General features: G+C 40.7%; 2 protein-coding genes and 1 non-coding gene across 3 annotated transcripts in view; all 3 read left to right on the top strand.

The window, feature by feature from the left end:
- Window positions 1-495: 495 nt before the first annotated feature.
- LOC121529013 (glial fibrillary acidic protein) lies at window positions 496-10,762 on the top strand. Its single transcript, XM_041816656.1, has 9 exons — window positions 496-1,016; window positions 4,501-4,561; window positions 4,649-4,744; window positions 5,429-5,590; window positions 5,720-5,845; window positions 6,296-6,516; window positions 6,606-6,649; window positions 9,094-9,176; window positions 9,334-10,762. The coding sequence occupies exons 1-9, from the start codon at window positions 496-498 to the stop codon at window positions 9,373-9,375; spliced, it is 1,356 nt and encodes a 451-aa protein (XP_041672590.1). The 3' UTR covers window positions 9,376-10,762.
- Window positions 10,763-17,976: 7,214 nt separating this feature from the next.
- kcnh6a (potassium voltage-gated channel, subfamily H (eag-related), member 6a) overlaps window positions 17,977-24,591 on the top strand; it is a 37,407-nt gene continuing 30,792 nt past the window's right edge. Inside the window, exons 1-6 of the mRNA XM_041777875.1 lie at window positions 17,977-18,052; window positions 20,976-21,206; window positions 22,143-22,292; window positions 22,624-22,727; window positions 23,226-23,535; window positions 23,753-23,955. Of these exons, the coding sequence (XP_041633809.1) occupies window positions 17,977-18,052; window positions 20,976-21,206; window positions 22,143-22,292; window positions 22,624-22,727; window positions 23,226-23,535; window positions 23,753-23,955 (1,074 nt within the window). The remainder of the gene's footprint in view (window positions 18,053-20,975; window positions 21,207-22,142; window positions 22,293-22,623; window positions 22,728-23,225; window positions 23,536-23,752; window positions 23,956-24,591) is intronic.
- Window positions 22,032-22,103, top strand: trnac-gca. The gene has a single exon. It is a non-coding gene; the product is annotated as a tRNA-Cys (tRNA).

A 24,591-nucleotide genomic window follows, 5' to 3' on the forward strand; every position in this document is an offset into this window, starting at 1 on the left:
TGCCAATCTGTTGTTTCTTTCCTTAATTAGAAGGTGATAATGTCTCCCCAACACCTCTGTCCCATTGTTGGATCAAACTTCTTGGGTCTGTTTTTGTCAGAGCACATGTGTGGTCAGGTTGAATTGGGGGCTAGACCCTGTCACACACATTCCTTTTCATTCAGCTGGAAGAGAAAGGAGGAGAGCAAGACAAAAAAGGGGGTGAAAGTAAGAGTGAGACAGAGAGAGAGTGAGTCAGAGGCTGGGGAGAAGAGAGAAGAGAGAGAAGGCCAAGAGACATTTGTCGTTGAGTGGACGAGCACGGACAATCCCTGGCACACAGCTCTTTGAGTGTCATGTAAACCACCCCTTCGCTCTCCCTTTTTTGTCCCATTCACTGCCTGCCACCCTCCCCTCGCTCTGCCGCACCCTGTGGCCTCTCTGCTTTGGATTTGGGGGGCTCGCTTGCATCTATAAAAGCCCCGTTTGTGCCCCGAGTGGGCTTCATTCCACATCATGGAGAGTCAGAGAATCCAGTCCTCTTACAGGAAGCGATTCGGCCCTCAGGGCTCGAGCAGCACAGGAGTTCGTATTGGGGGCCTTTCCTCCAGCCGCGTCTCCTGGCATGGCACCCCTCGCAGCCTCACTCATTCAAGCCCCATATCACGGATCTCCTTCGGCTCGACCAGCAGCGCCTTGCTTTTGGGGAGCCCTGGAGACCGATTGGACTTCTCTGCTGACTCGCTGATGAAGGCCCAGTACAAGGAGACCCGCACCAATGAGAAGATGGAAATGATGGGCCTAAATGACCGCTTCGCCAGCTACATCGAGAAGGTGCGCCTGCTGGAGCAGCAGAACAAAGTTCTGGTGGCAGAGCTGAACCAACTGAGGGGAAAGGAGCCCAGCCGCCTGGGAGACATCTACCAGGAGGAGCTGAGGGAGCTGCGCAGACAAGTGGATGGTCTCACTGCTGGGAAAGCTCGGCTGGAGATAGAGAGGGACAACCTGGCTGCAGATCTGGCCATGCTCAAACAGAAGTAAGCGGAAGACGGGTGGGGCTCGTGTGGGTGGGGGAGCAGATAGGCTGAATGCAGGCATACTATTCGCTATGTTTCTTAGTTACTCTTATTTTGAAACGATCACTCTCATTACAAGCATGTTTAAGGATTATCCAAAACTCAGACTTGCTAGCTTCGATAGGGAGAAAATGTTTGACTAAAATATGCCATTTTTAACACTTTTGAGGTTTAGAGTAATCTAAACAGGCTTAAAGTGCATTTCTGTTCAATCTACTGTAAAGTGTGCTATTTTTTTGTTTTTATTGCACCATCTATCTTTGCATCTGTGCTTAAAATAGCACTGAAGCTAATTTTCAAATGTGTGACTATAAATTACTCACAAATTTGTGGATTGAAGCTTTTGCTCAACTTTGTTGGGTTATGAAGCTACAAACTAATTATTTCAGCTTTTTAAGCCAAGAAAATGTAATTTATCTTGCCAAAATCTGAGGTCTAGAAAGACTTTTTTTCTTTTTAAAATTGGAAATGCATTTATATGCAGATTTGGTCTGTCTCTGATTCGCTGGAAAGCAGCCCGCTGTGCTCTACCCGAGCTTTGCTCCTGGATCCCTCTTTACAAACTTGATCCTGACTGAACCCCTCGCAGCCATTGAGCGAGTGTGAAGGAATGAGGCACAATGACGGCTCTGCACAATGGGAGCAGACAGACAGGCAGATGTTCTCTTGTCTGTGGTTACTCTAAACTCTGATTCACTGCAGTCATACAGCAGTTTTTTTTTTTTTTTTACTAAAGGTGAACACGTAGCATTCATCTGTTATTTAATTTAGCCAGATATAGAGGGACTGACTGTTTCTTAGTGAGGAAAAGTCCACTTCAGGCTCTTTTATAACTACACAGCTGCTCGTATACAAAAAGAACACAGGGTGTATGGTGGCTGAGGAGGTCAAAAGTCACTATTGTGATTCCTGCTGCTTTTCAAGAGCCACTCTATTCAGCAAACACTGCGTGAAGCAGTACAGATGTTAGCCCAAAGTCTGAGCCGTTAGTTTTTCACGCCTCTTCGTGTACGGCAGATGTACTGCAGTGTCTGTATATGAGCCTCCACATGGACTCTTTGTGTCTATATATGTGAGTGGGGGCTCCATCCCGTGGGAAAGGCCTCTGGCTGTTAGATGTGAGAGTGTAATGATGCGTAAGCTGCCCTTTCAGCTGAGCCTCGGTCATCCCCCCAGAGCATGGAGAGCAGCACTGATAACAAACACAAATCTGAACACAATGCTTAAAAACAGTATGTCTGCTGCCCCCATTGTTTCTCGTTTATGATAAAAGACTGCACACTCTTATCGGGGAAGCAGCAGACAGAAAATAAATGGTACAGCCTCTTTAAGGACTTGTCCACACGGAGATGAAAACGTTGTATTTCTGTTTCGTTTTGAAAACGTTCTCTAAATACGTGATCATTTCAGGAAATGTCCACGTAAAGACAGAACCACTGAAAAGAATGAAAACGCTGTAGTACATATGCCAAGCCTGAAACTTTCTCCTACTTGCACTTCTGATTGTTCTCCGCATTGGATTTAAGAACATCTGGTGTATGTTGTTTGTCGTGGTGGAAAAGGAGCATCAGATTTTGCTGTAAAAGCCCTAATAAGCTCAATAGCTTCTGCAGCATGAACACACCCCTGTAATCAGCCATTGTTGTTTTGGTTTGACATGTGCATGCGTAAGATGGCTATGCTATGTGTGACGTGATCGTTTCAAAAAAGATGCAGTTGGCTGTCCACATGGAGGTGAAACGATAAGCGTTTACAGATTTGTTCACTCTGGGACCCAGTTTCAAAAAGTATCATTTACAGCCTCCCAAAACGCTGCTTCCATATGGATGAAACGCCAATACGGCAAAGAACGTTTGCGTATACTCCTGAATTCATCTTCATGTGGACAGGGCCTAAAACTAATTAATTTTAGCTACATTTGGCTAAGGAATGAAATATTTTCATAATAAGGTGTGGCTAAGCCAACTGATAAGCGAGTGTTGAAGCTAACTGATAACGACTGTGCAACGTCCCACTTGCCAGAAAAAAAACACACCCCCATTTGGTTGAAAACAAACCCCGACACTAATTAGCAGTAAATTAGAAATTAGTGGTGGCAATATAATTACATGATAGTGTGTTACATTTTGTGCTTAAAAAGATTAAAAGCCATAATTTATGCTTTTCATTTTAAAATGGTAGGAGTGTTGAATAGGAGCTCAGGACACAAACTAGAGAAGAGTAAAGTGGTCAAAAGTGGAACCATTGTTGTGTTCCCATGGGCGTCAAGCCAGCGGTTGCTCAGTGACAGCAGGAGCTGTAGTCTGCCTGCCTGTAAAAGTCCCTGTAGGGTGATAAGACGGCCATTCTAGTTTTAAGTTTGTTGTATGACAGGCTGAGTTTGAGTCATGAAAAACATCTCTTAAGTTTTTTAAATTAAACTTCAAAATCATAAAAAATTGGGCACTAAGATCTGCTACAGGATGGTGTGGGCATGTCAGTTGAGGGAGCTGAAGCCACAGCCACTCACAAGAAATATGAATAGGAAGAGGAGACAGGAATTTGGGGTTAAATTTACTGTTTTCTGGCACAAATCTCTCTGTAGTTATACTTTTAATGATCTGTATGCCACAGTGACTGATAGATTTAGGAAATTAACCTCACAGTGAACAAAAAAACCTGCATTTAGCGGGCTGCTGACCTTCCATAAAGTCAGCGACATCAGCTAACAACGGACTGCACTGAGATGAACTGCACTGTGATTTTATTTAATTTTAACGGAATAATTCCCCATTAAGTGCTCAGATTTTGGCCCTGCCCAAATAAAAACCAAGCCAGGAAAGAGGTGAACAACTTTCTAACAGTCTAAATCAAAAATTCAGTTACACATAGATCTCAGTGTGTTCACATTTTTACAGCAAACTTATTCCAGCATATCTAGTGTGTTAGGACGCAAAGTTTAGATTTCACTTTTACAGGGATTTTCACAGATGCTTCACACATTTGCTAACGTATTAACAGCATTTTTAACCAGGCAGGTGCGGGACTGGCATAGTTTTGGCCAAGTACCTCTTTGCCTGTTGTAAGACTGATAAAAATAAGATGTAGCTAACATTTTCAATGTGGCAACCTCCATTGTTGGGCTTCAAAATGTCTGATTGTAAGCCAGTGGGTGACGTCTGAGATGACGTCCATGTTTTATACAGTGAATACAAAATAGTTAACTGACAGTTGTTGCGATTGGTAATCTAATGCTATACATGTTAGCTCTTTTGAAATACCATGCATTTTCTACACTGTTCAGGATGGCAGGACTTTTGAAATACATGTTTATCAAAATTATAGGTGTTACTGAAAGAGCTAAATTTAAATGGACAAGTCTGTAGATAGATGAGAGGGAAGTACCTTTTTTAAAATGGTTTTGATTCATTCTTGCCATTCATCATCATTGTTGCCGTTACTTCAGGTTGAATGAAGAAAACGGCCTCCGTCAGGATGCTGAGAACAACTTAAATGTCTTCAGACAGGTAATTCTGTCAATATTTTTCTAAGTTTAGGATAAAAATACTTGTTTTTCCAGGCTAATTACTTTAAGTGTCGTTATTTTTATACAGGATGTGGATGAGGCTGCCCTAAACCGTGTCCAGTTGGAGAGGAAGATCGATGCCCTGCAGGATGAGATCAACTTCCTGAGGAAAACTCATGAGGAGGTAAGAACAAAATTAACTTTGCCTGCATCTCCTGCGTCTTTAAAGAAGCAGTGAACACTTAAAATTTTTTTCATCTGTACACTGAGGTATCTGACTGAACTATGATAAAACACATCAATGCTTACATTTGCACCAAACTGATAAAAAAAACTGCCTTTTACGGCTTTTAATTAGCTCAAACGGACATCTGCTTTGAAAAATCTTTTCTAAAAAGGCGGGGCTTAAGTGATGTACAATCCTACCATTGATAGGTTTCTAAGTCACATACTTTATATAAATGGTAGAATGTTACCGCCTCTAACTGACTTTCCCATTCAGAGACCACTCCCATACACTCCTGCGTCTGCACTGCTTCGGCTCCGAGAGCTACGGCTTTAGTAACACTGGTGCTGGAGCAAACGGACCGAACAGGTAGTGCCCAGAACCACCATGCTCCATCACCACACTACAGCCTACTTCAAGGGACTGGAGGGGAAAAATCCTCCACCTCAAAAGATCGCCCTCATCTGGAAAACCCAGTCCTTTCCCCCTCCCTCCTCTCAGTTCCAAACTGCATACTTTCTATGCATTTTTTGAATTACTGAAGTGGGTGGAATGAGTTTTGAGCTGGGGGTTCACTTACACTTTAACCACATTCAATTACCTGTTTTTAATAGCTTTGCTTCAATTTCTCCACCTTCTCAGGAGCTGCGTGAGCTACAGGAGCAAATCATGGCCCAGCAGGTGCATGTGGACCTTGATGTGTCCAAACCAGACCTGACAGCTGCTCTGAGAGACATCAGGATCCAATATGAAACCATGGCAACCTCAAACATGCAGGACACGGAGGAGTGGTACCGCTCCAAGGTCAGATGACTCTTATGGATCTTATGAAGTGGACTAATAAGCAACCAAAATTACACTGCATGCAACGGACTAATGAGGAAACAACGATGACATCACCCATAGTCACAGGCTTTTCGTCTTTGTTTGCAGTTTGCTGACCTGACGGATGCAGCCAATCGTAATGCAGAAACGCTGCGCCAGGCCAAACAGGAGGCCAATGAATACAGGCGTCAGATACAAGTGGTGACCTGTGATCTGGAGGCGCTCCGCGGGACAGTAAGTCCACTGAAACATAGACAACACAACAGTTAAGAAACTTTAAATATAATAACTATAACTCATCTTTAAAGAGATGGTCAGGCAGTATTAGGACATCGACACATCACGTGTTGGCTCGGTGTAAGGGCACAACTCACTCAACGTATCTGCAGGGAGAAAAGACGCACTGTTTTGTTCACAGGGGGCACACAAATCAACTCAGACCCAAAGATCCTTGCTGGAGCTTTAAACTGTGCTAATAAAATGGTAGATGCTAGCATCAATAGAAGAGGAGATGCAGTACAAAAGTGGTAGAGAAGATAAAAGAATTGTAAGCACAACTGTGGCTTACCTGAGTAAGCTGGATTCTGCTGCATCAGATATTTGTTGTCCATTTTTGCATCATCTCCTTCAGCTTTTAGCCTCAGCTAGTGTAAGCAGTAACATCTTTCTCTTCTCTGCATTGAGAACGAGTCCCTGGAACGTCAGCTTCGTGAGATCGAGGACCGCTTCACCATGGAGACTTCTGGGTACCAGGATACAGTAAGCCACCTAGAGGAGGAGATCCAGGCACTGAAGGAGGAGATGGCAAGACACCTGCAGGAGTACCAGGACCTTCTCAACGTCAAGCTGGCCCTGGATATCGAGATTGCCACCTACAGGAAGCTGCTAGAGGGAGAGGAGAGCAGGTGAGAATGAACCTGAAAGACATATGTGGACAAGTAGAGACATTAAATATTTTTTATTTACTATTATTGTCTTATCTCTCATCCTCTAGGATCACAATTCCAGTTCAGAGCTTTTCCAACCTGCAGTTTAGAGGTAAAATATGACCTCTTTTTATTTCAAAATTTCCTGTTAGTTAGGCTGCGTTTAAGTAATTTGCTATCAAAACTGCATCCATTGATAAATGATTATCATTAGAGGCTTTGAATTTGGCATTTCTGCCTTTTTTAAAGGAGCTAAAATAACTGGACAAGTACCTTTAGCAAAGGCTTAGCAAGCATCCTTTCCATGGACTGCAAGGTGCACTTATAATTCACAAGAACTGTTGCTTAATGCATAGTGATATTTTTGCTTGCAAACAGAAAAGAGTTCAAAAGAAAATGTTGACTGAGGAAACAGAAATTACTCAAGATAAGTAAAATCCTTTCCTAGTCCCTTGAGCACTTGTTTTTGCAAACAGTAGTGTCGCCTCCTGCTGGCCATTAAAAAGGGCAGTGTGATACCAGTTCTACATTTTGAACTTTTCATACAATATATACAAGAAGAGTGGTTCTCAACTAGTACGTCAGGATCCAAAGTGGGGTCACAGAGATGTTTTTCTGTGGAAAGGAAAAAAATTGTGGCAAGAGTCTATGATTTACAGAAGCTCCTAGCAGACATACATCATTAATTTTATTATGCTCTGTTTCTCATGATAATGTAATTATTGGTTGGCTGTTCTCAAAGTCTTGTTTTTCTCATTTTCTTTGGATTACAAGACTAGTTTTACCTTGATAATGGTTTAATTTCTAAAGATCTCTAGAAAACAAATAAAATATGCTTATTATCAAAGGAAATTGAGTAAAAAAAGTTTGCATACATGCCCTCCTGGGGCATCTGTAATGTTGTGGTGTTTTATTTTTCCAATGAGTTAGAGTTCCTGCCTGTGACCTTAGATGCTCTTAAAGGACGCATAGAGCGTATTCTTCATCTCAACCATCACTAATTGCTTCCAGTTCAACTAAATCCTGCCTGTAGCTACCCCCTCAAATGACGCTGATTGGTCAGATCTGTTTTCAGACCTGGTACAAATGTTTCAGCCTGATGCTTGACAAGATAGATTTGCCTGATGAGAGACACAGAATATGGCCGATCCATCTGCTTTGCAAGGTTAAGTCAATACATCTGAATCAGAGCATTTATGGGAGTGACGTATTAAGCCGGGTGTAAACTGAGATTTCAAGCAGACTCTATAACAGTTGTGGTGCAACATCAGCTCATACTGTGCAACTGATTCGCTGATGATGCATGACCATCACACACATTTTTTGTGCTCACACTGTATGGGTGAAGTTGGGAAAGACTGTGCGAAGACTCACGTACTTAGGTTGAAGTCCTATCTAGGTGGGGGGGCAGTAGTCATTCCTGCTGTTGTCATGACTGAAAATGCTGTCTGACAGTTTACATAGAAGCAAAATGCCCCAAAATTGAGGATTCTGCTTGTAGTTCTGCTCTCACTGTGGAAGTGTCTGGAGTTGTATAACCAAAATATCAAACATGTCAGAAATCCACCTGACCAGTTGGAAGCAGCTGGTTGGGCTGTGATCCAATTGTGGCCGGCCCTCTGAACACAGCACGACAAACGATGCACAATCTGTGGGGCTCAAAATTCATGGCTGATTCAGACCAAATTTGCACAGTGCACGCTCGGCTTTAACGGATGTCTCTCTGGCATGCAGGTGGCCATTATTACAAAAAGAAAGAACAGATGGTCTGCAAATCTACTGGGCGTAGTAATAATTAAAACTATTAGAACATTTGAAATAACTCTGGAATTTCCATTGAAGTTTAAGTAGTTTACTTGAAAAACTGGAGGAATTTGCTATTAAAACTTTCAGGAATTTTCATGGATATTTCGGGGAATATATCTTGGAAATTGTTGAGTATTTTCAAGAAAACCTTGGGAAATATTTGTGTCCTTGGAGAGTTTCATTGGAAGTTTTATTACTGTGGATTTTTTTTGTATTTTAATGAGGATTTTTATTATACATTCGGAGGCATTTTGGACATTTTCAGGTGTTTTCATACAAATTTGGGAAATTTAGTTGCAATTTTTAGGAATTTTATCTATTTTTTGGGAGGAATTTGCTTTGAATTTTTGGGGAATTTTCAAGGAAACTTGGGAAGTATATTTGTAGATTTGAGAAATTTGAGATTTGGGTTTTTGTTGGGGGGGGGGTGTTATTGAATGTTTAAACTTATTACTTTTCTACAAAAAAAATTGAGAAATATTTCAAGAAATTTTGGAGTACCTTTTACAAGAAACTTTAAGAATATGTTCTATTTTTCACAGAAATTTAGGGAGCTTCTTTCAAATTTTAGAGAGTTTGTATTGATATTGGACATATTTCTTTGGCCAAAATTACTTCCTGTTCAAAGACAAGGGTGTTCTTTTAAACCTATCAGGTCCTACTCAACCCAAATAAGTGGGAGAAAATAGAAATGCATTTCAAACGGCTCAGGTCTCAAGAGATTAAGTGTTGCTATCTTTCTGCTTCTAGAAACCAATCTGGACACTAAAACCCCAGAAGCCCATGTGAAGAGGAGTATCCTGGTTCGAACTGTCGAGACCCGAGATGGAGAGGTACAGTTTGTACACCGAAGCAGCCAATCTGCACATTGAACCCATTCCCTCTGGGGGGCAATGTTGAACCCTTCTACACGCCTGATGTCATATCCAGCAAACATTCACAAGATATTTGATCTCCTTTTATTTGAACTTTGATCTCTTTTCCTTTCAGATCATAAAGGAATCAACAACTGAACACAAAGATCTTCCTTAAAGCTCTTCAACCATCTTGTCTTGGGTATTGATCTGAGCACTTGAATGCTTATTACAAGATTTTTAAAATTCCAAACCCCAAAGCTACCCTACCAGAGTTATTTTACTCTCTTTTCTGCAGGCTAAGCATAATCTGCTCTACACCCATGACTTAACCATTAAACCACCCCTAGCCTCACCTATTAGTACTCCAAAAACAAAAGCTTTCTCACTGACTGACCAAGATCGTAAGTTAGATGCAGGTCGGTTGTCTTTGATTCTTAAACTGGATTGATGGACCAGATTTTGTAGTATTGTTTCAGATTAGTTGCCATAGAAGAGGCCTTGAAATGTAGCAAATGTGTTCAGCTAATATGTAGCGTTGTGGAGGTTGACATGTGGTTTTGTGTATGTGAAATGTTTCATAGAACGTACAAGAAGAAGAAGAGGTTTCAGAATTGGATAAAGGCAGGAACTGAGAGATATGTTTGTGTACCGTAGAGCAACTTTTGGTGAGACAAAATGTAAATTTGGGATGTTTTTTAACCCTTGTAACACATTTTTGTAGCCGCCTAATCCGTCGATGTGTTGCTTCATGTATTAAATGCCTGCTCAGGTGTTTTCGATTGGTGCATTAGTGTCTTATAAAAATAATTTACTTTGTGCAGCAATTCATGCTGTCCTCACCCTCCATTTATCCCAGCTTGCCTGAAAAGACCCCATCATTTTTCTGACACCAGGACATGTGAGGGCATGTTTTATCACCTAGCAGAGGTGTGAGAGACTGGGATGTGCTAGAGGTATGGTGCTTGGAGGCTGATGTCACTCCTTCTCTCCATCTTCCATCTGACCCTATATGTTTGATTGAAACCAGAAGGAAAATGGAGATAATCTCCAATAATCTCACAACAAATACCTGTGCCAGAAACCCTGTTTTTATTTTGATAGAGAGGTTATTGTATCAAAAAGGAAAGGGGCTACAGGATGGATGGATGGATGTCACAGCTCACACCATGTAATCGTAGACTCAAGCTTTGCAAGCTGTCTGTAACGCTGCTGACAGTCCCTGCTCTAATGAGAGTTGTGCAATAGCTGTCGCTGTGCTTGTCACCAAGGATACACTGTGATTTTGTGTTCCCATGTACCTCCCACCCACTTTTGATCCTCGACAACATCCACCCCGTCACTCAACCCCTTCTCCTGTATGTCTTATAACATTCAGCCCCAGTTTGTACTCACTCTGTTCTGTTTTTATGTCAAATTTAGATAGAATTTATGACAAAGACAGCTGAATCCTGCTTTTATCAAAGAAACCTCTGCATATGTGAATATAACATTAGTTTTGACCTATGCTATAAGCTATAACATCATGTTTACTTACCGACAATAAAATTTTTTGTTTGAGTTGATGTCCTTTTAATGAGTCTTGTCCTGTGCTCCACACATCTTTAGCATATCAGGCCTGATCTCACTGCAATAATATGACAGTTAACTTCAGGGTGTTGAAAGTTTGACAGCAGAGGTCAAACACTGCTCATTCGAACTGATTGCTTGTGCCCATCAGCCAGGTCATTCAGCCCAGCAGAAGAGCAGAGTGTTACTAAATACAGGATCTACATGAGCTGAGAGATACCTGGGCCAAAACAAGGACAAAAAGCAGACTGGTTTGATGAGCTCGTTTGTCAATCAAGAACAACCTTGGCATGTTTACTTCAGTTTCCAAAACTTTCCAAAATTGCTGAAAATTGCATGTGAAATTCTTTAAAGAGGATGCCAGTTTAGTTCAGCGGGCAGAGCAGAGGGGCTTTTCCAGTGTTGCTTTTGGCCGATCCAAACCAAGCAGTGCTGATTATCTTTTCCATCACCAGTTTGGCCGTGCCGAGCTGTGCCCAGAATGGTCCTGCTCTGGAGCAGGGCCCAAGTACGCCCGTTCCGCCTCAAAGCACGCCACATTGACATCATCATTCATGGGTTAGTAGTAGCCACTGCTGCACCAAACTTTGAAATACCTCAGGACAACAGCATGGGCATACATGACATGAGTGGACAGCTAAACTGAGCAGTGTGTTTTATGGTGTTTTGTGCCCTTAACTTTGCCTGGAAGGCAGTGGCTGCATGCATTTCCTTATGTGGCGGACTTGCCCATATTAATATAGTGGTGACACACGGAGAAAACAAGGAAGAAGACGTTCAGTTCAAGTGACTTCTGGTATTAGAAGACGAGATATGGCAGTGATTTTACGACTTCCGGTGTGAAGTGGAAGTCCACGGCTGCATCCAAGTACTCTTGAAATCATCAGCCAATCCATCAAATCCCCTGTCGTCCTGGGCTGCAGTAGACCAAGGAGAGCCAAGCTGTGCAGTGTATTGGAAAAGCCCCACAGGAGCCAAAATACAGAGGCTGTAGTCTTCAAAGTTGGCACTGCTTGGCGCATGACTCTTCCCATTCTCTCTCCCATATTTCCTGTCTCTCTTCAGCTGTCCTATCCAAGTAAAAGCAAAAAAACTTCCCTTAAATAAAATCTTGAATGTTTCCCAGGAAAATTCAAGAGTATCTGGCTACAGACCTCTACGGTGGTGCATTTGGCTGCAGATCTCAGCAGTGGGGAGGCCTCACCTGTGGGGCGGGAAGTGATGTACATCACCCAAGCTGGAATCAGAATGATGTCCTGAATGATGTGAATTTTCCACTTGCTGTTAGAGGTTACAGTAAGTGGCTTTATTTCACAGCAGCAGAAATGTACGAATAAAAATCAAGAATTTACTGAGGGGGATACATTTAAATTCAACACACAACAAACCAGGAAATATTCAAAGAGCATTAGGGCAAAGAGGAGGGGGATGAAATGAAAAAAAAAAACAAAAAAAAAAAAACAGCACAACCTAAGGAAAACCCAACAAGGGTTAGACCACCACTTCCTGCCTCACGGGCTCATCCACTGTAGAGGTCTGCAATGGATGAGCCCAAAACACCCTACCATGGAGGTCTAGAGCCAGATGCCTCTCGTAAAATTCCTAATTTTGTCTAGAAAGTATCAAAATAGTTTCCAAAAGTCCTTGAAAAGTTCCTTAAAATTTCCAGATAAAAAACCTTAAGATACATTTTTTAAATATCAAGGAAGATGTCCATATATTTCCAGGACATACCATGAAAGTCACAGTAAAAAATCCTGATAATATCCTGAATGAGCTTGGAAAAAAATTTCTGGTACTGTCAAAAATTTCTGAAAACTTCAGATGAATAGAAGTCCATATGAAAGTCTGTGAAAGCATCTCATAGAAGACACTTTAAAGTCCTGGGATTTTTTAACAATTCCTAAAAAATTAACATAAAAGATTTCAAAAATGTGTCTGACAATTTTTCTCAAGGGCTTGTAGGTAGAAAATTCCTAAAATATTCCATTAAGTGATGAGGAAATTCGCAAATATCCTGGGGGGATTGAAAAAATTCTGAAATATATCTGGGAAATGTTTGAATTCCTTAAAATTCCTGACAATCAAAAACAAGGGTCAAAGATATTTAGGCTTCTAAGATTTTTTTCTTATTATGAAAAACAGCTCAAAAACAGGTACATAACAAGAGGAGCATGTTTTTCTTTGTTGTTTGGATGTGATGTGTGTATTTAAATGTGTTGAAGTAACTGCGGTTGTTCTAAGAACAGGGAGTATCTGTTTAGCCCAGCTCTTATCGCAGGATTAGATGGTCTCAGGTCTGCACTGAAGGAGACCCTGAGCTGAAGGAATTTCAGGGAGATAAAAGTCAGCCCTGACGTCCGACTCTCAAACACTTTCCCATCAGTGCCATTACATAGGGCACAGAGATTGACATTTCTGAGCTCATTATCTCTACACAACTAGTGCTGGGTGACAACAGCTGTCATGTAGGCTTAAACATGAATCCACACAACAGTATGCAACACCTTTTGCTGGAAAAAACATGCAAGAAGTGCTTAGTGCAACTGTCTTTCATGTTATACTTGGACAGTAAAGCTATTCTGACTGTCATTGTGACATTTGTGGGTTAAAAAGATTAATTAAAGAGGAAACACACTATACCAATATCACTGATTATTTTAGCTGTTGCTTTTGATAGTTTGATGGATCTTAATGAGGTAAAATAAAGCCAATAAAGAGAGATTTGATTTTTTGTATCATCAGCCAGACTTGAATCAACACTTTAAGCTTCATGTACAAAATGGACCAAGAACATAAAGATGGAATAAAGCTTAAATTTTGGGAATTATAAGGACACACTCATAAGGATGCTCATCTGCAGCTCATACAATCCCACAAACATCTTACAGTGTTGCGCCTCTTTGCCTTTGGCTACCCTCCTAAGTGCACATTCACGTCTCACTCGTCTCTCACACTAAGGGGTCATGAGAAGGCATGTGTACTCCTTGGTTAATTTTAGCCCTTATTTTATCAAGACTGTTGAGACATAACACAGAACAAGTACCTCAGCCTGTCTGCTGCTACACAAAGGCACGTACCCTCTGATCTCCGAACACCTCACCAACAAGACAACTGTTTCAATAAACACATGCTTTACGGTAAATATCTTTTCTCGGGACAAAGTGGTGGAGCCATGATTTCTTGGGTCTCAAACCTGTCAGATCAGGGGCCTGTATTACAACAAATATTTCCACAGCAGTTGTTTTTCTCTGTCAGCACATTTGTAGAAGAAACCTTAAAAGTTACATTGTACTATTTAGTTCCAGGTTGTATAAAATAAAAGTTAGAATATTAACTAGTCAATACAAATTGATAAACAACTGAAAAAGACTTGTGAGTAGGTAATAATTGACAGCTAGGAGAAAATAGACTGTGTTCAAAACCACAAACTAATGTTTTACCTGCTATCTACTCCTACATAGCAAGTGTATACTGCATTATTACTTTATTAGTGCCATTACCAACATACTACTGCATACTCATACATCCCTTAGGGGTTGCCAACTTTTCCTTACCAAATAAGGGTTAAAATAGTTTGTCTGGAGCTTAGTACCACAAGGAATAATGTCATTATGAAAATTATGAGTCATAAGCCTCTCTTCTAAAAAACAAACCAGAAATTTATTGCTTTTGATGCTGTATATATAATACCATGTGTAAGGAAGACTGTGATTGGATGACAGGTGTTACTTGACTAATGATTGGTGCATAAAGGGCTACTGGCTGGTAGATCTGATCTGGGCTCTGTAAAGTGTCATAGTGATAAAGAGAAGTAATGTCCATAAAAAATACATGCTTGTGCCATGTGTCACTTGAGGACAAACAATTTAGTTTGAAATACAATGTCCATGCAAATGCAAAAAGGTGACACACCTGACCTGCATGTCACTTGACATCATGAATCAACTTCTTCTTGTCTGGGCATTTATCAACAATATATTTATGATCATTATTTATAATGAAATGTAGTTACTCAAGTTATTTGAACACAGAAATATACCACAGTGCTGTAACTTCTATGTGCACATGGCTTGCAAGCTATGCCATATGATAATCTGATTTACTTAAGAATTATGGGTAATCCAGTAAACATAAAATCAACACAACATGAATAATCATATACCATGAATTTTGAATGCACTACAAACTAAATGGGACATGCTTAGTTTCAATGCCATGATGGTATGCTGGTTCATAAACTTTTACATAAATGTGACTACCCTTAATGACTTGAAATCAAGTGAAATAAACTTTATTTAGGCCTTACGTAAGTATTGCTGTTGTTGTTGGAGTCATTTTCAGTACCAGGAAGTCGACGGACGGACCTGCTTCTTAGTGCTGAACATACCTCAGTTGGTCAATAAAACCTGTCTGCGGCAGTTTTTCCCAAACAAAACTAACAATGTGCATTGAGCTCTATGTCTATTTTCTCCATGTTGACCTTTAAGTAGGTATACAATTGAAGCTGTGGCCTGAATATCTGCTCTGTCTCTTAATAAGCAGCATGTGCCAGCTAAGTGTCCCCTGTTTGGATTCAGGGAAAGGCATTCATTCCTTGAAGTCAGTTACACAACCAGGTACAAATGCAAGCTAAGAGCTGATCACGTTTGAATCTCGTTTCTTAATCAGCAATTTCTACAATAAAACACTGATGGGGAGTTTCTATCTTTTAATTAGAGTGGTTTTACTCCTTATTCTTACAGTCATGTTTTGTATTTTTTTACAAACAGGTCCCTTTCTGCTCGACTGGCACTTTTAAAGCTCACCAGTGTGTTGTGACACATAATAGCAGCTCTCTGCATTTTTAAGCAGAGTGCTTCATTTTGTTAGATGAAATGTTGATAAAACAGAGTGAAAAGGGGCATCGACATATTTAGTATGGTTAGTTTCTGAATAGTTTAAAAGAGGCCTCACATAGACTCCAAAAAACAATGAATAATAGAGTGCCGTTTTCACTCTTATCATGATTATAGATTAATAGAATACTCCTGACGTGTGATGGCAGCCACAGAAAGAGGGGATGCTGCTATTTTGAGCCCAGAGGCTTGTGATGTGGAGTGAAGCAGAGTAGACAGATGGGGGGTCTGCACTCTGTCAGTGTCACACTACTGTCAAGTTGTCCACTGCAGAGTACGCATATGGATTTCAAAATAATACTTCCTTTTACTTTGAAGAGTCATCTCTGGTAAAATTGGGCAGCTCACTTCTTTACATGAAAATGAGACTGGCCACATGCAGCTGGTGAAGCTTGCAAATGAATGCCACAGTCGGTTGCTAACCAAAGAGCTTCTGCTGAACACAAGATAAATTCTGGCAAGAACAAAATAGTTTCTGGTGAGCACAAAATAGTTTCTGGTGCACACAACATAGTTTATGATGAGAACAAGATAGTTTCTGATGAGAACAGGATTGTTTCTAGGGAGAAAAAAGTGGCTGGTGCATACAAGATTGTTTCTGGTGAGAACACAATACTTTCTGGTGAGCACAAGATAGTTTTAATTGAGAACAAGATCCTGGTGCTTACAAGATCAGTTCTGGTAAAAAAAAAAAGATAGTTGTGGTGAGCACATGATAATTTATAGTGTGTCCAAGATAGTTTTAACCTTGCAAACCAGATGGTATGTTTCAGTGTTTCTCACTGGGGAATCCATCTTGCAAAGCTCTCGTCTGAACCGTTTGGGCTCGGTTAGAAAGTGACAGGACCAATCAGCGACGAGGGGCAGTACTTTGGGGCACGGTGGAGTCGTGACGTAAGCAAGCAGCAACAAGAGGCCCGTGCTATTATGGCGGAAGAGCTTGGCGTGGATGCTGCTAAAGCACCAGTTTCATCAGAACGTGATGTTCTTCGTTAAAAGAAGAACAAATAACAGCAGTGAATTGTTTTCTTTAAAAAAAAATGACAAAAGTCACGTACTGACATGTCCACAGTCGCCATGGTTCACGTTATGCATCGCGTTATGTAGGGGCGCAGCTCGGTACCGGCTACGTCACGTGTTTTGTTGCTCTGATTGGCTCATAAAGATGTGACAGACAGAACGGTCATCCAATCACTCTGAGTTTTTTTTTCAAAGGCTCTGTCCTTTCCTAAACCTGTCTATGGGAGGTTTTCCAGATGGATGTGTGAAACAAATCCAGGCTAAAGCCAGGTTAAGATAGTTTATGGTGAGCATGATAAAGTTTTGTGTGCACACCAGGAACACATTTTTATTCTTTTAAAGTCGGCTTTAGGGGCACCATAAGAAAGTCTTTAGCCGAAGTGGAAAGAGCGCCAAATTAAAACTTGAGGCCTACTGTTGGTGACGTTAAAGCCAGTCAACTCTAGCATAGTTGCTTTGTAGCCTAACATTAGCCTTTTACTTTTGCAAGTTGTATTTCGAAATTGGTGTTCTATTTGAATAGTCTAAATTAACAAATCGTGTAAGGGTTATGCTTTCTTCCCACTAAGCTTATTTTCAGCACAACACAAAAAGGCCATGAAAAAAAAATCCTGACTTTTTGATGCTAACTCCGGTTATCCCTGTAGCTCTACATAATACTGCATACAACATTGAAATGCTTGACTTTTAATCTGAAAATACAGTACACTGTGTGTCCGTTTCTGTCTTGGTTTACTCACAATGACTTGACGCTGACAGCCGCTCCTGTTGAGTCCAGGGAGGGGGGGTCGTGGAGGGGCCAGAGGGTCCAGGATATTTGGCTAACAGGAGGGTCTTCACCGTCGTCTTTGTGTCGTGTCCACACTTGAGGAAGAAACCGCGGCTACTGAACCACCGGGAAAATTGACGCAACTTTCTCTCCTCAAACAGGTTCTCTTAAATGCAAATGCAGAGTTTGAGATGATGTGCGGGTTTTTTAACGGTTAAATGTTGGCGCGCTTCGCTTTTTAAGCATCGAAGTCCACTTTTCCTTCCCCACATTTACCGCGTGCAACATCCTGCTTGTGTTATCGCCCTGGCAACCAGACCTCCTCTCCATCATCTCACGCGCTTCATTCTACAGGGTTGCCACCATCAAAATCGGAGGGGACCAGAACGTGCTTTTAACGCTTTTTCTCCATGAGGAACCTGGCATTTTTCATTACAGCTGGGGATCTAATTTCTTTTTAGTTGTATTAATTTTCTCAAGAGGCGGTTCATGTGTCGAGGAAGTGATTTCTCTCAGCACCAAAATGCCAGTGAGACGCGGTCACGTTGCGCTCCAAAACACCTACCTGGACACTATCATCAGGAAATTCGACGAGCAAAGTAAGTACATATGATATGAGGCAAGTTTTGTAAGAAGAGACAACAAAACGTTCAGTATTCACGCTTTATCAGCTTGAAATCAATCAAGATTGATGTTGTTTTGTCACACTGAGCTAGAAGGCAACTTTCTACAGAGTGCCATTCATAACTTCAACATCAAAAAGACATTACAAATTAAATCTAAGATAAAAACAAAGCACATGTAGGAGCTTGCACATTGCTCAAGAACCACATATTTAAAGATTGATGGCAGCTCCAAGTAGGTGCAGAAAGGTGTATGAGTAGTGTTTAGTTTGCCCTCCATTAGTTTATGTTATAGGGTTAGTGCACCTGCACATGTGCCTGCATATAAAGTGCACACCTGATGCCTCACATTATGTTCCATTAACTCACATGTTCCACTGGCTGTGATGGAAAAATGTATCTTTCTTCTGAAACCACTGAGGCTTGTGAAAGAACACAGGTGTTACATTTATAATGTCTCCCTGTGACCAGTTGGCTTCATTCTGAAATCCATTTTACCTTGTGTGTCAGACATCTGTCATTTACTCATTTTTAAATATAATTTCAAAGCTAAAAATTATTTCCTGTCAGTTTTCTCCCTTCCTTTTCCTGCTGCCTCACTATGGACCATTCACAGCTTCAACACTCTGCCAACCAAAAATAGAAAAAGTGCTTGCTGTTGGCAACTCTAAAAAGTTTTTCTTTAAAGACAACAATCCTCAAAAGCAACGAGCACCTTAAAAGGTAATGTAATGCATCCCCTGTATGTCTGTGTGTATACATGCACGTGCAGCCACATGTAGCAAACATGTACAACCAGGTGAGTGCATGTGCCACAGACAGCAGAGCTGCTTAGCAACCGTGTGACGATCAGTGTTTCCTCTCTCGGTCCCAGATAATGACTTTGAACTAGATGTGCTTTCCATCAGAGAGGCTCAGGCGTTTACTTTAGTGAGAGAGGGACTGTGTCTCTTCTTCTCATCTGTGGGGGCTGTAAACAGAGAAAGCTTTTTAACCCAGTTCACCACGGGGTAATAAAAAGGCCTGTTGGAGGCTGCAGAGGGTATGTGCTCTTCATTCAGATCGTTGAACACCTCCATTAGCAGCGCTTAAACGAAACTGGCCTTATTCACTTTCATGATGGACAGGGTTTTTGGCATGGTGACTGCAGAAACCCTTTAAACAGGCATTACACAAGCTGGGTATGTGCTTTGGAATAATATCAAGGAGGTTTTGTGTTAAAGGGTATCCACAATAATACCCACAATAACAGAATAATCCACCTGTAATTTATAGTTTCCATGAAGTGTGCTTTTCCAGACTATTGGGGTAAATATTCACTACTTTTCCAAAACTACTTGCTTTTAAAACAGTACAGTATGCCATTTTAGGGAAAATTTGTCTAACAAGTAACAAAACTTTTTGAAAAGTAAATTTATTTCATAAGAGATGTGCGAGCAAGAGGAATAAAGGCTTTTAAAAGTACGGGCAAACTCCTGTGCACTGTCAAAATTGCACAAAAGCATTGGCAATGTACACTTTGCCTACATTTTTTTGCAATATTAAAAACAAGAAATGAACAAATATTGGGCTAAAATGAGAGCCAAGGACATATTAATTGTTATGAAATCTAAACAGATATCAATTTTGATTGATTTTACTGGGATAATATTGAATTTTAAAATATATTGTTGTGACAGCCATAAAATGGTTTTATATTTTCATACCTAATGCATAGATGAAACTTGTAGTTCAGGGCATTTATTTAGAAATAAGTGAAATATGTGTAAAAAAAACCTTTTTTGTTGTTTTATACATCACAGTGTATTCAAAAACACATACCAAGATGAATAAACACATAATGTGTATGAGCTAATAAGGTACATGCCAGACCATACATGAATTACATACTAATTTAACATAAAATATACATAAAACTAACATGTAGCAGTATAAGAAACCTGTTAGATGATCACCTTATTTCAAGTGTATGTCGTAAAAGTGTGGTAAAATCTAACAGGCAAATCAGACCTTAAACAAACTCCAATTTACCATAATTTACACAACAGCAGGTGTGATGCCACTGGCACTCTTATCTTTAAGAGCCCACCTGCTCCTCCTCAGTCCCTTAGGAGAAATTGTGACGCTAATAACATTAGTACCATGGAAAGATGGACTTAGTGTAATTACTTCCACTTTGGCTGATTGTCGAGTGGTGTGTACAGAGCCATACGCATCACGTTGAACACTTGTCCTTAAATGATTAAATCAAACTGTGTCTTTTGTAAACTAAATATTTTTAACATGGTTTTATCTGATTGTACACTTGTACATGTTAAGTAAATTGTTAAAATGAATAATACTATATGTCTTGCCATGCAATTAGCTACTGAGTGTTAAAATTTATATATTTTCACAGAAGAAAAATAAAGCAAATAATCAATATAGTGCTAACATTCTAAAGAATTAAGAAAATGTAATTCTCAGAACATTTGTAATACATATTTTCTTTGGGAGGCAGTAGCTGAAAACTGCTATGACAAAAAGAGAAAGAAACTAAACTTGTCCAGCTAAAAATAAGCTATCTTTAGCTTGATAGCCTCCTTAGTCTGTTATTCATAACTATGGGGGCAGTAGCTGAAAACTGACAGAGAGTAGCATAAGCTAAACCAGCCCAGCTAAAAAATTTAAAGCTAATATTAGCCTTTAGCTAGCTATTAAAGTTACTGCAGTTTGACAGCTTTTTAAGTTTGTAATCCATATTTTGTATGTGAGGCAGTAGCTAAAAAGTGTGATGAGAAAAGAAATATAAGATAAACTTGTCCAGCAGAAAACATGACATAGTATTTTAAGCATAGAGATGTTAAAATATCTGTCTCTTTAAACTGAAAAATCATCTTAAGCCTCTCTCCCCCGTCAGATCGCAAGTTCGTCATTGCCAATGCCCAGATGAAGAACTGCGGCATCATCTACTGCAACGAAGGCTTTTGCCAGATGTTTGGCTTCACCAGGGCAGAGATCATGCAGCAGCCCTGTACCTGTCAGTTCTTGGTGGGACCTGGAACCATGAAGAGCGCCCTGGCCCAACTGGCGCAGGCTTTGCTGGGCTCCGAAGAGCGCAAGGTGGAGATCCTCTACTACGCTAAGGAGGGTAAGACTTAAAGAGGACGCTTCAAGACTAGGAGAAAAGGGCTTAAAATTTACATCAAGTGGAAACCCTTTTGGCTTAGAAACAAAAAATAAGCAGCTAAGGTTAGATAGATGAGATTAATATCAAACAAGGAAAAGATGAAAGATCAGGAAGAAAAAGGACTTTAATTTTGTTCCAGTATGTTTGGGGACTGCTTACAGTGATCCGCCATGCTTTTGCAAATGTCAGTCTTTATAATCAGGCTTTAAATCAGGAGCCCAATTGTTGGGACTGAGTTGCCTCACCATTGAGACTATGGAGGCAGATCCAGCATCCTACTGTAATATCTTCTTAACACTGGTCTTTATTGATGTACATTTGTGTTGCTTTGGGGTTTTTTTCACTGATTTAACCAATAGGAAGTTACCCTTACCCAACATTCTCCTCCATCTTGTTGGTTCTTAAATTTAAACCTGTAATCTGTGTTTCTTAATGCAAAAATTCACAAAAATTTAGCTGCTATTCCAGGTCAATCTGTTTTTCCCTCTCCCTTAGCATTCAGTTTTGTTCACAGTGGACGTGTGAATGGGAGTGAAAGCAGCCACTTAGCACGTGTGACGTTTCGTGTGTGTTTGTGTGCTCCTCTTTCTCTCCCCTGTTTCTATTTTTAGACCAAACTGATTGCAGAGTGAGGTTAGACCTGACTGAAGTGAGCTTATAGACTATTTTAGCTTTGATCCCTTCTCTCTTTACCCCCACTCTCCCTCATGACATCAACCTTTACAACCTTTCTTAAAAGTATTTCCCTATGTAAAAGATCAGCTGGCAACTCTCCTGCATGTGTGTGGGGGTATAGCTCAGTGGTAGAGCATTTGACTGCAGATCAAGAGGTCTCCGGTTCAAATCCGGGTGCCCCCTGTTTTTGATTTAACTTCCTCTCTCTTTCTGTGTCTAAAGGGACCTGCAGACCGTGTCTGGTGGATATTGTCCCTGTAAAGAATGAGGAAGGCATGGTCATCATGTTCATCCTTGACTTCCAAGAGCTGATAAGTCGTTCTCACAAGAAGTCAGGTCTCAGGCAAAGAGTCGCCCAAGGGTGGATTAATTGTAAGCTTTTGTGAACTAATGAACATTTCTAACACTGAATCATCCACTAAAATATGGGTTTAGTGTACAGAGCATTCAGTAAGAATTTAAGCCCCTTCACTTTTTAAAATTCTATTAGGTCTGAATACTTTGTAAATGCACTATAAATCATGGATGTAGTAGAGATCTCCACCTGCAAACGACAAAACTGTCAGTAATTTATACTTACCACATTTTACATTTATGCATTTGATATACATCCAATGTTTATTGTAACACTTACAAGTTATTATATTGACAGACTGTGTCCTTACGACTGACAGAAGAGCTAACCACAAACCTTTCCTCTCAGGTCAGAATCGCAGGTTGAAGATGAGGCTCCCGGTCCTTCGTTCCATGCAGCGGCCATCGCTCTCCAAAGATCAGTTTGAAGGAGTGGTTGTGGACTATCTGCAGGTGAGCTTTTGTTTTCATACATTTTTGACAAGACTTGCTTTTCACAAATGCATGAAGGGAAAAGCCCCAAAATATTCTGCACTGAAACTGGTAACAGAAAAGCACTTTTTTGGTGTATGCCTCTCACAACCATTAAATAAGCACTGTGCAGTTTCAACTGCCTTCTGCCTCAAACAGCAGCGGGAATTGTTTAAATTTAAGGACTGATGTCTTAGCCAGACACACACTGAAGAGAAAAATGACGGAGCTTCAAAAACCTATGTATTCAGTTTAAACCTCTCTGTTGTTTTGATTAATCACCTCTTGTGATAAACTGTCTCCAGACAGTATCCACACTTGACTGGAACTGTAAGACAAAGCCAGATTAATGTATGTATTAGACCTTGTTGTCAGGGAAACGCACCTTTCTTTTTGTGTAGTCTTTGCGTTGTTGTCTATATATGGCTGCAAAGCAAATACGTTTTGCACACATGGCCTCTTAATCTTGTTTCTTCACAGCCAAGCATTGAGGAGGTGCCTCTCAAAGAGTTTCGAATCCCGTCCAAGGAGAGCTGCATGCAGTCTGAGACAGAAGCTCTGATAGAACAGGACCAGGACCCTCCCACCCCTGCAGGCCAGTCCTCCACCAAGCAGCGCTCCCTGCTGACGGACAGACTGGACCCCAGCATCACTTTCCCCAGGGGGACATTACCCCGGAGCTGCTCTCGGGACAGCGTCCGTAGCCTTAGACGAGCCTCCTCATTGGATGACATTGATTGCATGAGGGGAGAATGGAACAGTCGAGCAGGAGACCCCCGGAACAACAGCAGTAAGTCATTGACACAGCGGTATTTGTCTTTGAGACCAACTAAAAAAAATCTTATCAGGAGAATATAATTTGTTATAACATTTCATTCATTTAAGTTAAACTTTTGACAGGATTATAAAGCTGTAGCATACTAAATCAAATTACAGTAAGCAGTATTCTAGCTTAAATTATTGTACCATATCTCATTTAGAGTCCTTATTGCTGCTCTTTCCCTCAGATCTGAAGCCCAATGCTTTGAACTCCACATCAGACTCAGACTTAATGAGACACAGGACCATCAACCGCATCCCTCAGATTACTCTCACCTTTGGCTCAGATAGGATGAGACCTCCATCGCCCACCGAGATCGAGATCATCGCACCGAGCAAGATAAAAGACCGAACCCAGAACGTCACAGAAAAGGTCACTCAGGTCACACAGGTAAGACGACTTCCTTTCCATCTTCGTGGAGCTCGCTTTTCATGCACTCAGAGTATGTGTGAGAAGTCAAAGGAGAAGAGAAGTTGAAACCAAGCTAAATCCAACATGACTTACTTGTCTAAAGCAGGATTTCTAGCCAAGATTATAAGCACAGTTTCCCTTACACCGAGAATTTTTTTTTGCCTCTTCGTCATCGACAGCCAGGATGGGGGCATTATGTTTTCAGGTTGTCTATTTGGGCCATTCTTGTGAATGCAGTATCAAGAACGCTTTGAGGGATCTTTTACAGACTTTGCACAAATGTCAACTCCGACTCAAGGATAAACTGATAAGATTTCTCGAGGTCAAAGGTCAAGTTTATTGGCTCTCATGTTCACCCCTTGCTTGTGAACACATCTCAAGAATGCTGAGAGATTTCCTCAAACTGAGCACAAATGACCTCTCAGCGTAGGTCACTGGGACCTCAGATCTTGTGAGCACAACATTTCAAGAATGCACATCATGATAGTTTCATGATAGTTTTGTCTATTGAACTGGAAATAGTAGATTCTTTGTTGAGATGTGGCTCAGTAATGTTAGGAAAAAGAAAAACCGAGTCCTATCAGCTGACTCACCCTGGTTTACTGTTTGCTTAAC

The sequence above is a fragment of the Cheilinus undulatus genome, linkage group 21, assembly GCF_018320785.1.
Source record: "Cheilinus undulatus linkage group 21, ASM1832078v1, whole genome shotgun sequence".
In the NCBI taxonomy this organism is placed as follows: domain Eukaryota; kingdom Metazoa; phylum Chordata; class Actinopteri; order Labriformes; family Labridae; genus Cheilinus; species Cheilinus undulatus.

Excerpts from the sequence above, each read along its gene's own strand:
- LOC121529013 (XM_041816656.1), top strand. The coding sequence starts at position 496 with ATGGAGAGTCAGAGAATCCAGTCCTCTTACAGGAAGCGATTCGGCCCT. Across the intron at positions 5,591-5,719 it reads AGGAGTGGTACCGCTCCAAG|TTTGCTGACCTGACGGATGC; the intron begins GTCAGATGACTC and ends CTTTGTTTGCAG. Across the intron at positions 6,650-9,093 it reads TTCCAACCTGCAGTTTAGAG|AAACCAATCTGGACACTAAA; the intron begins GTAAAATATGAC and ends TTCTGCTTCTAG.